Below are 15643 nucleotides of genomic sequence, written 5' to 3'. Positions count from 1 at the left end.
ATTAACTTGTTTGATGTCTCATTAACGTGATGATATCTCGAAAAGAAAAGAATACCTATGCTTTATTACCAATTCTAATATGACGTGCTTTTTTAGCTTTGTAAAGAAACCATACTTTATTATCCAATAAAATTAGTTTGCACATGTGTATATTGACTACGGCAGAAAAATGAATTTCGTCAAATTGGTATGCATTTAATGTATTTCCTTAAATTAAAACACTTTCAAACACTAAAATGATACACATTTTGTTAGTAATACTTTTACAATGGCAACAATGTGTTACAATTCGTAATTGACATATTTGACCTAGATACAACAACGTTCGTGTTGGCTGTTCTTATTTCAAAACCCCTCCCTCTGAAAAACACGTTTCATCTCTCCCGTTAAAAAGGCATGTCAATTGTATATAATAATTTCATTGAAACATATGTTCCGACTATAAAATATAAAATAAAGTATAGGTTATTATTAGGGCCCCGCCAAAGGCGGGTCGCCCTATAGTGATCAGTCTGTCCGTCTGTCCGTCCATCCGTCCGTAACACTTCGTGTCCGCTCCATATCTATGGAACCATTATGATTTTATACTTTATACTTTACATGTGTATTAACCACCACAAGAGGGCGTGTCATGATGTATGTACAACTTCCTAGGTCAAAGGTCAAGGTAAAAAAATTTTGGTTTCAGTTGACAACCCTGTGTCCTGTGGTGAAGATCGTGTCCGCTCTTTATCTTGAGAACCGTTATGATTTCAAAGTTTATACTTGACATGTATATGACCCAGCACCAGAGGGTGTGTCATAATTTATGAACGACTGCCTAGGGCAAAGTTCAAGGTCAAAACTTTGGTTTCAGTTGACAACCCCATGTCCTATGGTAAAGATCGTGTCCGCTCTATATCTTGAGAACCGTTATCATTTCAAAGTTTATACTTGACATGTATATAAACCAACACCAAAGGGTGTGTCATAATTTATGTGCAACTTCCTAGGTCAAAGGTCAAGGTCAAAAACTTTGGTTTCAGTTGACAAACCCATGTCCTATGGTAAAGATACAATTTTTTAATGCACATTATTCACAGCGGGGCCCACAGAGATGGCTCCCATCTCAATGATATCTAGTTACTGTTGTACTGAAATGACAAAATTGTTTCATATTTCTGATAAAATGGATTGACCCCAGCAGGGAATCGAACCCCATTCTCCTATAAAAAAAAATAGTCGTAATTACCAATATACCACCAAGGTTTCCAATCCATTTTACAAATGCAACAAGATTGTCACCTAGTATTAATTTTAATCATCATGTAATACAGCATTTGAAATCGTCAGATGTACAAAGGCGTGCCCTTTGGCTTTGATCAACTTTACAAGGTGTAGCCACCGCAAGTATAAATGGATCTCTGTCAAAGGGCCCCTCCTGCCAAGTCTCGAATGTCAGCACAACTTTATCAAGGAATCCTCTATCAGATATGAACATATTTACCAATGCTACAATATTAACCGGCGGACTATTTACGATTGATTTAGTAAATATAGACCTACCCGATTCTCCTTGTGCGTCCACCGCCATTGACAACTGACTTGAAAATGTGCGTGTCAGAAATTGACCTCAAAGGAAAAGACTGTTGTAATATAGCTTTTCTGTTATATTGTGACACAAATATTGTTTTATTTAATAAATTAATTTGTTAATTTTCTGTTTCAATTTTGAATTTTGGAAATACAACTTTGCGAAATTAAACTGGTTTGAACTAGTTGGATAAAAATCGACAGGAAGGTAGATGGAAGAGCCTTCACAAATACGGTACACTTATGTACACAGCGAACATAGAAATTACCGTAATTGTCCTAATCAGAATCGAAATAATTGATGCAAGCTATACTTTATTATAGTTTTAACATGGGTAGGCATTATATTCGTGTTATTTTAGCCCTTGCTATCGCTCTGGCAAAAATAATCACGAATATAATGCCTACCCATGTTATAACTACAATAAAGTATAGCTGGCATCAATTATTTTTTAATCAAAGTCTCATAGATAGTGTGTTCATTATGCTTTACATATCAACTAACGTTGCTTCAATGGAGGTACATGCAATTGGAAATTTAATTTAAAAGGAATAAAAAACAATTTTAAAATGATAGCAGAACAATTACTCAACCTGTGATACGTTTTTTTAGTTGTTTTGATTAAATAGAACTTATATCATTTAAGATACACAAGTCTATGGTATATCGTTATATCTATCTTTTAAAGTGCGGTGCTATACTGCACGAAATATTTGAAAAATTAAACCTATTAAGTTAGTCATCCTCTCTTAAGTCGTATTGGAATAGAGATTAGAGATATCATAATTACGGAACATGAAGTACTTCTTGACTACCATGAGACGATTCTGTAGATGAGTATTTATAACTTAAATAGTGCATGGGTACAGGTGCATCTTATGTCTTGTAAATGGCTTCAGAAGAGCGGGCGTTATTAATTATATGTTTATGAAAGACACGAGAAACTTAGCTTATTGTCGTGATTCATTAACATTTTTTGTCTAAAAAAAATCAATTATCAGTTAATGACTAATCTGTTAATAAATTTAATCCGTATTACAAAAAATGTAAATCGATGCATTGCTATATTTTATATTTGTCATTTCTATTTTGAAGAATCTGTGTAGGTTTAGACATTTTATTACGTGCCTAGAGAAATGATTAACCTTTTTCAAATTGAAAATAAAACGCAAGTAACCTTCGAGCGCATTTTAATTCTAATAATATTTTAGTGTAGTACACACATACGTATTTGCTTGAATGAGTTATTGACAATACAGGTAGTTTCATTCATGTACAAGACTATTGGAACCATTGTGTCATTATCTTAGGGAGAAAATAGTAAAATTATACATGTGACATGTTTCATCAATTACAGACTCCTCAAAGTCATATGACTAACACGTGTATATCTATATTAGAGACAATTTAAAATGTAGGTCTATATTGTATGCTTCTTTGACTTGACGGGGGCTTCTGTGGCCAATGCAAGTGGTCGAAGTAGTTATACTACTGTAATCACTAGCCAGTCAATACTGAGGTTGTGAGTTCGAACCAAGCTAAACTCCAATCTAAATTTACTAGAATTTTCAGTCGGTGGTTTTCACTGGGCACTCCTCAACCCATAAAAACTGACCGCATTGAAATAGTGAAAGTAAAAAAAACAACATTTTATTTTGTTTCTAAGACATTGGTAGTGCAAAATTGTTAAAGACCATTTTCATTTTTTACAATTCACAGTGCGCATCCCGTGATTCCGTTTTGGTATGTTGACAATTTTATTCTTTATTGTACACAATCATGACATTGTTGTTCGAACCTTACACAACAGAGATGGAGAGATGGAGATTGGGCTGTTTAATGTCCAGTTGCAAATTAAATGTACATTTAAGACTATCACTTGATAATGTAATATGAAAATAAACCCTGCTTTCTTCTATACCGACCCTCAGAGTTGGATTTTAAACGTGCTTGTTTACAAAGTTACAGGACGCGAGAAAAAATCACTCTCCTAAAACAGTATTCTGACATGACTCGACCAGTCCATTCTCTTACTCTCAAATGCCGCTTGCTAATTGGAGAATCCAAATTTCAAGTCTATGATTTAAATCACCGATTACGTGACTGTAATAAAAACTAAATTATTACAAAACATCACGACTGTTGCACAGGTAATATTTTTATGTTATTTTGCACGATAAAAGCACATTGTTTTGATCAATTTATCACTTCTGACAATGACATTTAGTTCATTCTCTGGGAAAATTGAATTTTTATTTTTAACCGAATTTTTAAATTTGTTATCGCGTCGGTGTTTACAAGTTAAAGATATTTTAACAGCCATTGAGAGTTTTCTTGTACGCAAGTGTTGTACTTTCAGTTATAATTACCTAAAAAGTGCATAGTACGAGAGCAATGATTCTTTTTGACACCTAAAACCCATAACTATATTGTTAAATATGAATAGCAACGCACATGACATCGCCATAAAATTGAAATTGAAATAAAAAAATGAGTATTATTCATTTCATGATTCGAATGTACGCGTGAACGTACGTGTCCCGAGGAGGCATAACATTGTAACAATACGATGTGTCAAGTGCATAAATTGTGCATATCTTACTGCTATAAAGAGGGACGAAAGATACCAAAGGGACAGTCAAACTCATAAATCTAAAACAAACTGACAACGTCATGGCTAAAAATGAAAAAGACAAACAGAAAAACAATAGTACACATGACACAACATAGAAAACTAAAGAATAAACAACACGAACCCCACCAAAAACTAGGGGTGATCTCAGGTGCTCCGGAAGGGTAAGCAGATCCTGCTCCACATGTGGCACCCGTATCATTGCAACCCTAAAAGGTTTTAGATAATTGTTGGGAACGTTAGATATTTCTAACAAAAGTAAAAAAAAAAAAAAAAAAAAATAATTCAAACATTTGTATCTAAGGTAGAACAAAAGACCTTATCACACTTCCAATAGTTAAAAGATTAAATAAGCTATATCCTCCCCCCAATCTAAGGCTGATTCCTTCAACAAAACTGAAAAGAAAAGAAAAGAAATGTATAAAAGAATTATGTTGTACACAAATTCACAGTATTCAAATACTTATTTTCTTTGATAATGTCATGAAATATAGCTTTTTTTAAAAGTGTTTTATGTTTTTAAGTTTCAGCTTTTCAATCAAATTTGGGAAAGGCTTCTTAACTATGTACGTCCTTACTAATCGTTAGGTGTGAACGAAATGAATCCTTTTATAGAAATATCATTTATGAACCTCCAAAAATTGGAAATTCTAGCAGATTGTCATATATCAAGTGGTTGCCTTAAACCTGACAGATGATGCATTTGGCTTTTCTGTGTATACACTTGTGGTGATAAAGATCCCAAGGAATTCAGGTAATGGGTTTGCTCATTGTCGAAGGTCGCACTATAACCTATATGTTTTAATTTTCTTGACATTTGGTCTCTGGTAGAGAGTTTCCCTATTGGCAATCATATCACATCTTCGTATTTTCAAGTTTAACCTTCATTGGTTCTCACAATGATTTTGTGTTAGCTTTCCTGGTGAATGTTTATCAAGAAAACTTCTTCAGACACACGAGCATCGTGAAATGCTTTATTTATTTTGATGCACTATGTTTACATAATCAAATTTGAACGAGACAAGTGATTTGTTTTTGCGTCTTTCATAATCATGCAGTTGTAAACACTTTAGTCAAAATCCCATGGGATTGCCCTGTCCCATTGAATATTGACAATCCCATGTTTTTCAAATTGCAAAATATATTTAATAATAACAGCAGAAAAGTAATAAGTTTATTAAATCCCATGGTTATAAACATGACACGGTAATTCTAAGGAGAGGCGGCGTGGATTTGCAAATCAGTGTCTTTCAAATTAAAAGTGACCAATGTGTGTACATATAACTTAAAAACTCGCCGTTTAAGAATGATGATCATGAAAAAAAAATCAACAAAATTCTTTTATCTGCTTCTCTTGTTTACAGTCCTGATGTATTTCTAAATTATGATTTTAAGTGTAAATCATGGATATGAGGTTACTTCCTCTAGCAAGTCTGGACATTGTCATAATAAAATTCCGGACGACATTTCTATAGACCATAAACAAACAAATAACATCTTTTAGGTTATAATAATTATAAAAAAGTTACTTATTTCTAATATAATTATTACATTGTCAAGTGATAAATAATACATAAAAGTCTTGAATAAAAACGAATATACAATATATAATTTGAGAACGGCATTTAAATGTGATTCAATTTGTCGAAAAACCAATTAAAAAGAGAGTTTCAATTTTGAAGACATTTTTGTAGGGTTAACGTTCATATTAAACATAGTTTGTCCTTCCATTCTATCTTCATTGTGTAATGTAAAGATAGGGAACAGCTGGTTTATTGGGTTAATACTGTTCTGTAACTTGTAAAACAAATCAGCTAGAAAATTAACTTTAAAATTGAAAAATATTAAACTATTTGACCTCGATTCTTATGACTGCACACAACATTTAATCGGTTAACATCGCATTGATTTCGTTTGATGGAGACAAGGTTGACAATGTTTTTTCTGGGTAACAATCTGCTCGAGCACCCTCTCAGCTTTATGTTATTAAATTTATTATTTGAATTCTCTGATTCTACCGTCTATTCAATTTCCAATAAGTAGAAACTATCCGTATTAAATGAAGCATAACATTTAATCAAGCGGAACAGTAGAAGGAATAATAATAGAAGCCATGGGATAAAAGTATATGCACTCCCTCGTATTGACCAATCGTCATCTGTCATTTTTACATGAAGCATACCAAAATATATAGATAACTCCCGTAGTTAAGTAATCATAAGGTTAACACGCACATATGTTTGGTATCGTCTGACCATTCGGTTTCTTTTATGTCTGTATATCTTCTGATGGTCACATGCTGTTTGTTGATAATTAGAAAAGTTTTACAACAAATTGTTTCATCTTTTTCATTTCCGTGAAATCTCCGTTTCATTCCCCTTTCTTTCTTTTTTGTAACCTTTTGCACGCTTTCGGTTAATAGTTTTGAAATAGCAATTCAAATTTCTAAAGAGCGTAAGCCATATTCAATAATTACTTTCTACTTTTTTTATATTTTAGTGAATGGTTTCTTGATGAAACGTTTACAAAATTCGGTGAAAATAAATCGTTTTTCGTTTCATATGTTGATGAGAAGGAATGGTCCTTTCTTTAGTATTACTTAATCTCTCTCTTTCAAGTTTTCGACATTTATTCTAATCTCCAAGCCTTTGTTCGCTTTGAAATTCACTGATTGAATAATTTCACAAATAAACTATCTGGGAGTTTCTACAGTAATTTTGTAAAGTCTGCATTGATTGATAAATGTTAACATTTCGTTAAACAAACTGATATTTTACATCCATAAATTTAACTTTATGTAGTGAATACTAAAGGTACCAGATTCTTTGTTGACAAGAACTGAATACTAATTTACATCTTATATTTAAATTGTATGAATTGTGTTAGAAAATAGATTAAGGTTTTGTCAACTAGAATATTCTATGTTAGACTTTTTCATTTAATGAAATTGCCTTAGATACGCAGAGGATAATTACATTTAAAGACCGTTATGATAAAGTGAGAGCAGTGTCGAATGATTTCTTTTAAATTGAATGATAATATAGTAAGGGGGGATCAAGAGAAGTCCCGAACGATTCCGTTTAATTGATTTAGAAGATACCAAGGGAACAAAGTTAAAGAAGTCCAGAATAATTACCTTTAAATTGAACAACACGATTAAAAGGGAGCACAGTATGAGAAGTCCCGAACTATTCCGGTTGAAATGAATGAGAAAATACCAAAGGGACAAAGTAAGAGAAGTCCCAAATTATTCATTTTAAATTGATTGAGAAGTTACTAAGGGTGCAATAAGCAGTATTTTCATGCAGTGGCGGATTCAAAGAGAGAGTATTTTTGGGTAAGACATTCCCTTTTTTACAAATACTATTTTCCCAATTGAATTTCGTATGGGATCATATATTCGGACTCCCTGTTCCACTTTAAAAAAACACACATCAAACAGTTCATAAAGCACTACACATATCAAAAAGTATGAGCAACAAAAATCTAACATAATACCACTGCAAACGCCATTAACTAGTGGCGCTGGCTTAGATAAATTATGTACGAACCAAAAAGAAGTCACTTCATTCGTACAAAGAGAAAAAGACTACACAACAAACACCAAGATTATAAAAAGCAACAAGCACCAAATCGTCATAAGTTATTTTAAATACATCTTTTATTTGATATATAGCATAATACATTTCACACCGAGTCGTTTTTGTCTTACTAAAGGCTGAACATTATGTTGGGACTTTGACCATTATAAAATCTTAAAGAGATCTGCGCTGTAATCCTCTTTATCTATATTAGACAGATAATTAATAGTATGAAAAGAACGAAAAGATAGCAAGGTCTTATTTCTATATTACTGTATGGTAGGTACTAGTAACAAGAATGAAAACAAATTGACGATAGCATACCACGTGACATATACAGCTCAATTTGCTAATATGAACTCATACCATCCTTAATTTAGCATGATCTATTTTTGACAAATAAAATTAGACAGGAAACATCCAATAGTATTGAAATCAAAGTTTATTTTAATCATAAAATGATTATTTTGTTATTCCTTAATTTTGCTATTGTTTTTTGTCTGCAGACGGAATCCTGCGATGATATTGACATTTTTGTGTTATAATTTGAAATAGATATCTGCCCAACATTAAAATTGAAATCGGCATACACAGTCATGTAAGTTAGAAAAAAAACACGTTTTTAAGACAAGACTCTCTGAGGTTATTCACATATTACATCATACATATTTGAAATTACGTGCGGTTGTTTATTATTGCTCATGTGCACTTCCTGTACCAAGTCAGGAATATGACAGTTGTTGTCAATTCGTTTGATGTGTTTTATTATTCTATTTTGCCATTTGATTACGGACTTTCTGAATTTTCGTCGGAGTTCAGTATTTTTGTTATTTTACTTTTTCATTTGATGTTCGGTGGATAGTCTCCTTACCAATCATGTTATGAGCGTCTCTGGTAAGTCTTTTGTACAAAATTATATTCATTGTAACGTATTTTTTTAGTTTATGTTAAACAATTATGACTTCAAACGGCGGAACACAAATTGGTAACTATATTACCCCTACCATATCCAGGCTGCAAAAAAAAGGAGTGTGTGTTAGGGGGTTTCAAAAAAGAGAAAAGTCACTAAACATACTTTACGTAATATATATGAAACAAATCAACTAAAGACTGACGAAAACTGTATCTATCACTACTTATGTTTGTATGTACTTTGATTTGTCATTAATTCTCTTTTCTGATTGTCACTTCGTGTCAGCCTCGTCTTGACTTCAATTAAACTGCAAAAAAAGTTTATATAATATAACAATGTATGTTGATAACCTTATTAAAACGTTGTCGGTCGTAACGTTACTTTAATCAAATGTTATCGATGGAAGCATGGCCTAGGACAGTTTTATGACACGTACTAGTTATTTCGATTTAGATATATTGAAGAAGACATTAACACTAAGATTCATCCTATAAATCCCTAAAAGGCTGAGATTGATGTTGACACAAACGGTAAACAGAAAAGTTTATTGTCTTAGTTTTCGTCCTATAAATCCTTAAAAGGTTGAAGTTTATATTGTCACAAATTTTAAACAAAAAGATTGTTAGCTTAAGTTTCATCCTATACCTCCTTAAAAGGTTGAGAATTATGTTGTCACGAATGTTAAACAGAAATATTTATTGTCTTAGTTTTCGTTCTATACGTCTTTGAAAGTTTGAATTTTATGTTGTCACAAATGTTAAACAATAAGATTATGAGCTTAAGTTTTCATCCTATAAATCTTAAAAAGGTTGAGTTTGATGTTGTCACACACGTTAAACAGAAATGTTTATTGTTTTAAGTTTTAAACCCGCATTTTAAAATCATTTCTAGAAAATCAAATAGAGTTGTACCTTTCGAAGCAATACGAAGAACAAAGGTCTATATACATGGGGTTTAGAGCACATGATTGTGTTCTTTATTTAGGTAATGCTGACATATGACGAAAAGAGAATACGGGTCAAAATAAATAAAAAATATGGAGAAATTGGATTGAAAAGTTAAAAAAAACTAACATAATAGACACCACCTCCAGATCACATGAAAGTTTAATCCGCTATTGGTTTTCTGTTTTGACTGACAACAGTTGGAAATCCTATGGATTCTTGTCTATTTTCATCAGAACTAAATATTGACAAATCTTTAATGAAACAAGTAGACGCGTTCATTGCACTTCCTGGGTATAAGTAATCAAAAGAAATCTCTGGAATTATATGCATATTTACAAAATGTATAAGTGATGCATTGACCGTATTATTAAGATATTGTCAAGGTTGACAAAACTCATTGGTATATATTGAATCGTTTATTTATTAGCATTTATTCTTTGTACGGGGTGATAGTCAATATCGGTAGTACATTAACGATTATCAGCAGGATCACGCAAGATCACATTGCTCTCATGTTGTGTTTTTTCGTCTATTCCTGTACATGTATATTGTTTACAGATTGGGTTTTCTTCTGTTTTTAAAGGGAAAGGATAAAGGTATAAAGATCTATAAAATATCAATAATCCGATATATTGGACGAAGAGTTGAGCTCCTTTCTTCGTACAAATTTTATTTTTGAAATATAACGGTAACTGTAATCACCCAGCATGAACACTTTGAGACTTCAAATATTCAATAAAAGGAAACTAATTTATTGATACTGTTATTTCTAGAGAAAAAACATTTTTGGATTGAAAACTTCTTTCAATGTTTGTATCAACATAGTATTATATTTCAAACATAGTATTATATCACAAAGTGCGGGAGTTTCTCGCTACATTGTATATTGAAGACCCATTGGTGGCCTTCGGTTGCTGTCTGCTCTATGGTCGGGTTGTTGTCGCTTTGACACATTCCTCATTTTCTTTCTCAATTTTAATACTGAGGACAATATTGTCTATTAAAGGTTAGCATGACCACTAACTACTTTCACCATTTACAACATAGAAGAACGGACTAATACTACCAATAATAGACAATTTATACATATTACTGTGCATATCACATGTCTAGACATCATTCTCTATTCAACTATCAATATCCGACTGATTAGACTTAGACTAAATACCCTTAGTGTTTGAAAAGTCTGTGCAATGCTGTTCAATATGGTAATTTTAAATTGATACAGAAGCAGCACTTAACAATGTTTAATGCATACTTTATTTTAATTTAACCTTTTAGATAAAGTGTAAACGAAACAAAACCACTAAGATCTTAAATATATTGAAAATGTTTAATTTACATCGTCGTTTCGAGGCGTTTTAAATCTTGCTATATTAGTATCGGTTTGAACATTGGTGAAGGGTTAACGGTGACTTTAAAATAGTTGCTAAGTTAATGTAATTGGGTCTCTCGTGAAAAATTGTTTCATTCGAAATTATACCAAATCTTTTTTATATTCATTTGAAATAATATTAAAGCTTTCATGTACTTGGACATCTTGCCCATTCACGGTTCATACCTTTTCCCTATGGCGTATTTAATGCAGTACGATATGTATGGTGTTCCGTCAACGATGTGATACAATACATAGTATTCTGAGGGGGTAACGATGCGGCTCGATTTATTTGTTGTTCCCCTGTGACGTATACAACTCGATACGATACATTTCTGATTCTTTGTGGTGCAAATATTGCGATACGATACATGTGTTGTCCCCTTTTGCGCAAACGACGCGAATCTAAATATATTTATAGTACCACCTGTGGCGACACGAAACAATACTCATTATGTCTCCAGCTAAATTCTATACAATACATTAGTTCTACGTTATGGTCAATATGACGGGATACAATATATATATTGTCCAATGTGGTATATACGACGCTATACATAGTGTCACTTGTGAGGCATTCGCCGAGACACAATACATATCTTGTTTCCTGTAGAGGTAACAGCTCGAAACGATTCATGTGTTCACCCGTGGTCAGATGAACATCTTGTATCATGTGAGAATTTTGATTTTCCAATGTTATAAAATTAATAATAATTGTCCAAAGATAGTACATAAAATTATAATAAACGGTTAATGTAAATATAATGTTCTATTCTATGTGTTTGATTAAAGATTAAACAATTATGTACGTTTGGTTAGAGATTAAACAATTCTGAACGTTTGGTAAGAGATTAAACAATTATGTACGTTTAGTTAGAGGTTTAACTGACTACAATAGTGAGGTCTAAGCTTTAAAATAATTTAGAGCATTGCCAATGTCTTTGATTATGCAACAAATGAAATTGGGTGAATCGGGTGAACTGAACTACTATCGAATGTTTAAAGTTATCTTAAGATCGGTGTATGATATAACGTCTTTGGGCAATAAACGTCTTTTAAATATAGCAATATTATTTCAACTTAATAAGATATTTCAATCCATACCAGACAGACAGTTCGTACCGCAATATACTTGATTAGTTGGAGTAGAGTGGAAAAGTATATTTTATTTATCTCAGTGCTAAAAGATTGATTTCCTGTTTAACACGAGACCTGCGTATTAAATATGGCAATAATATATCGTCCGCATGACAGTGTCTCTAATAGTAAAAATCAATCTTTAAAAATAAGCTTATTAATTGATAAACAAAAAAATACATATTTTCTTTAACTTTGAAAAACTTTAATTTATCTCATACACAATGTATTTAATTGTATACTACAAAAAGAAGCTTTCTTATTTAATTTTTATTCTTTTATTTTTATACATTTATTTTGTAAATAATGAATTCATTTTCTTACACTTTTGCAATTTTGTTTTCTTTCATCCAAATAATATAACCCCTATAACGTGTCTATGATCGAGGCTTATTTCATACGTATTGTAGTCAAATAGATGTATTTATGTTAACTATTTCCATTATTAAATACAATGTATATTCTTGGATGAATGTATTTTGTTACTGCTAAAAGTAAAATTTTAACGACGTTGTGTTTTTCATTTTTCTTTTTTTTTTGTCATATCACTCTTAGCGTGAATACAGTTTATACAGACTTGGCTTTGCATTTTTTTTAGTTTGTGCATTTTTTATGAAGATGAAGTCAGAAAAGCGCTCGACGCACACACTTGATAAGAAGTGTTATCTTACAAAGGGTTACCTCATATGACTCTCGATGAAAATTGTGAGCGCTTTTTCGTACTACAGCTCGTTAACTGTTATGGTTCTTTAACATTATTGGCTTTCAAATATACCTATTGCTAAACAATCCAGAAAACCGAATGAAATTCATAAATTTGTATTTGTACTTTATTGAATATATATACCGCCTTTTTCGCAAATAAACTACTTGGACGACTTATTTTGTGGTCGTATACTCATTAACCATGCAAAATACCAAAGGGACTTTGATCAATGCTTCTGTTATTATGCGTTTTCTATTTATAAATAATTGTCCAATGTCTGAAGCTATTCAATTATATTTCTGTAAGCTCTCTGGGTTTATCAATTATATTATATTCATCAAAGTTTCCATTGATACAATGTACAATTATCTTCATTTATCCTTTGTTCTTAATGACAAGATTGTGTAACGTCTTGCTCTATAAATGATGTTGTTATTTCCATTAAATGTAAAGAAACATTATAATCATTATTCTAAATACTGCAATTAGTATGTACCGCCAAACACTTCTATTCTCCTTCATTTCAAAGAAAATCAATAAGTTTTACCAATTTACATCATTAGATGAAATAACGTGTTTATGTTTTAGATTTGCCTTTGTCACATTAGATATTTCAAAAGTCTTGTTTATGACAGAAAAAACAATTAAAATGCAAACTCTATAGAATTTAATATTTCAGAAGTCTTGTTAATGACATAAAAAAAAACAATTAAGAAGCAAAATCTGCAGGATTTAATATTTCTCGTATTTTTATTTTCAGATGGAATATTAAACCCAAAGGCTACACCGGCAATAAAAGAGATAATGCAGCTATCAGTTTCTGAAAATAACGTAACGAATTGCTTGCCATTAGGAAAGGCGCCTGATTTGAAATACAAAGAATTCTACGAAACATCGCAGTTCATTACAGGACTTATATTATATCCGACAATATGTATACCGGGAATATTAGCCAACATGATCACTTTAATCGTTCTATCAAAGAAAAACATGTTGACATCTACAAATGCCTTTCTAAGTGCACTGGCTGTTTCAGACAGCGTAAAATTACTTAATGACATTATTTACTTCTCCGTAACTCTTCTGTCTAAAACTCACAAAGCGGAAGCAAACAAAGCCTTTGGTTATATATATCCGTATGCACATTTTATTTTCAACATGTCGGCATGTATTTCCTCTTGGTTGACAGTGGCAGTTGCTGCCGAACGATATATAATGGTCTGTCATCCCGTGAGAGCCAGACTAATCTGTAGTAGATCTAGGGCTATAACGACAAGTGCATTGATTTATTTTGTAATGACTTGTGTCGCTATTCCTTCTGCCATGAGATATAAAACTATATTAGTAGTTGATCAGGATACTAATTCAACTCAATACTTTGTTGAAATAACAGCATTATGGCAAAATGAAACATTTGCTTCTGCGTATAATTGGGTTCAGAATTTCTTACGATGTAATATTCCTTTATTAATCCTCATAACTCTGAATACGTGTATAATAAATTCAATTCGAAAATCTAGAGCGAATAAACGGAACAGTGCACGTCACCGAGTTACAATTATGATGGTTGTCGTCATGGTAACGTTCATTCTCTGTATCACACCAGATGCCATAATGACGACATTTTTTGGATATGGTTACCACGAGGAGGAAGATTTTCTAGTTAAGGGAATACGAGAATACTCCGATACACTTTTAGCACTGAATGCAGCTGTGAACTTTGTTATTTATTGTTTATTTAGCAGAACATTTGTTAAAAATTTCGAGGCCTTATTCTGTGCTCATTTGAAGAAGAAAAAGACTGAACTCGAGGAAGAAACTTACAGACGCCTTTCGGAGTCTACAGCAATGCATAGATCAAAAAGAGGTAGTGCTGTTTGATTTTTGTTATAAATATTACCCATTAAAAGTGATATTGCAAAAATCCGCCCGAACTAAAATCAAGAACAAAAAGAACAAACATTTATGATACCACGAAAGAATATGTTCGTTTATGTTAAATTTGCTCTTGTAGAGCACAATTATCATTTGGTTAAACTTTAAACGCCTTTTTAAGTAAATGAAATGTTAACAATTTTGAAATGTTAAATATTTCAAGACAAAGATTGATTGCCTTTGATACAAAATTTCTATAAAGACAAGTTGTCTCAAGAAAAAATCGACTCTGCCAAGATTCTTAGATCACGGGTAAATGATAAATGATGCACAATCCCTCATGTTAACGAACAATATCAAAACACCACATAATCCTTAGTATGCTCTTCATCGAATATTCACCATTTAACCATTTAATCATTTCTTTGTCTGTTTTATCAAATGTCAAATATGACGATGGGTAATAAAATTGTCAACCTCTTTCAATTTATTGAAAACGTACAACACCATATTTTTTTCTCAGCTTTCATCATGTTTATCTAAAATGTAAATATTTCAATTGCCCGGGTTCTGTGATAAATATTTATTATTGTAAATTATAACTTAAAATATTGGGTTGCTTTTATTTATTTCTAAATATATATGTTAATGCTTTAGAGTGTTTTGTGATTTATGTTTTAACGTTGGTTATAGTCGATATGCGTAATGTACTTCCGTCCTCGTATACCATTCAGATAAAAGGTCAGTTCTGATTAAATTGATTCTGCTACTGTAAAGTATAGCTCACTAGTGATACTTATCAAATGTACCATTCAATCCTTTCATTAATTTATTATATAATGAAATAACAACAGAAATTATCAAAAATAATATGAGACAGGTGTTACATCTGAGAGTAAATCAT

General features: G+C 31.8%; 1 protein-coding gene across 4 annotated transcripts in view; it reads left to right on the top strand.

The window, feature by feature from the left end:
- Window positions 1–15393, top strand: part of LOC139499559 (FMRFamide receptor-like) — an 83311-nt gene extending 67918 nt beyond the window's left edge. For all 4 annotated transcript variants that reach the window (XR_011658212.1, XM_071288288.1, XM_071288287.1 and 1 more), the window contains one exon: window positions 13625–15393. Coding sequence is in view for 3 of the 4 variants with exons in the window: in XM_071288288.1 (XP_071144389.1) it covers window positions 13669–14745 (1077 nt within the window). In the remaining variant the exon portion in view is untranslated. The remainder of the gene's footprint in view (window positions 1–13624) is intronic.
- Window positions 15394–15643: the final 250 nt, after the last annotated feature.

The sequence above is a fragment of the Mytilus edulis genome, chromosome 12, assembly GCF_963676685.1.
Source record: "Mytilus edulis chromosome 12, xbMytEdul2.2, whole genome shotgun sequence".
NCBI classification, from domain to species: Eukaryota; Metazoa; Mollusca; class Bivalvia; order Mytilida; family Mytilidae; genus Mytilus; species Mytilus edulis.
This window is presented reverse-complemented; position numbering and strand designations above follow the sequence as displayed.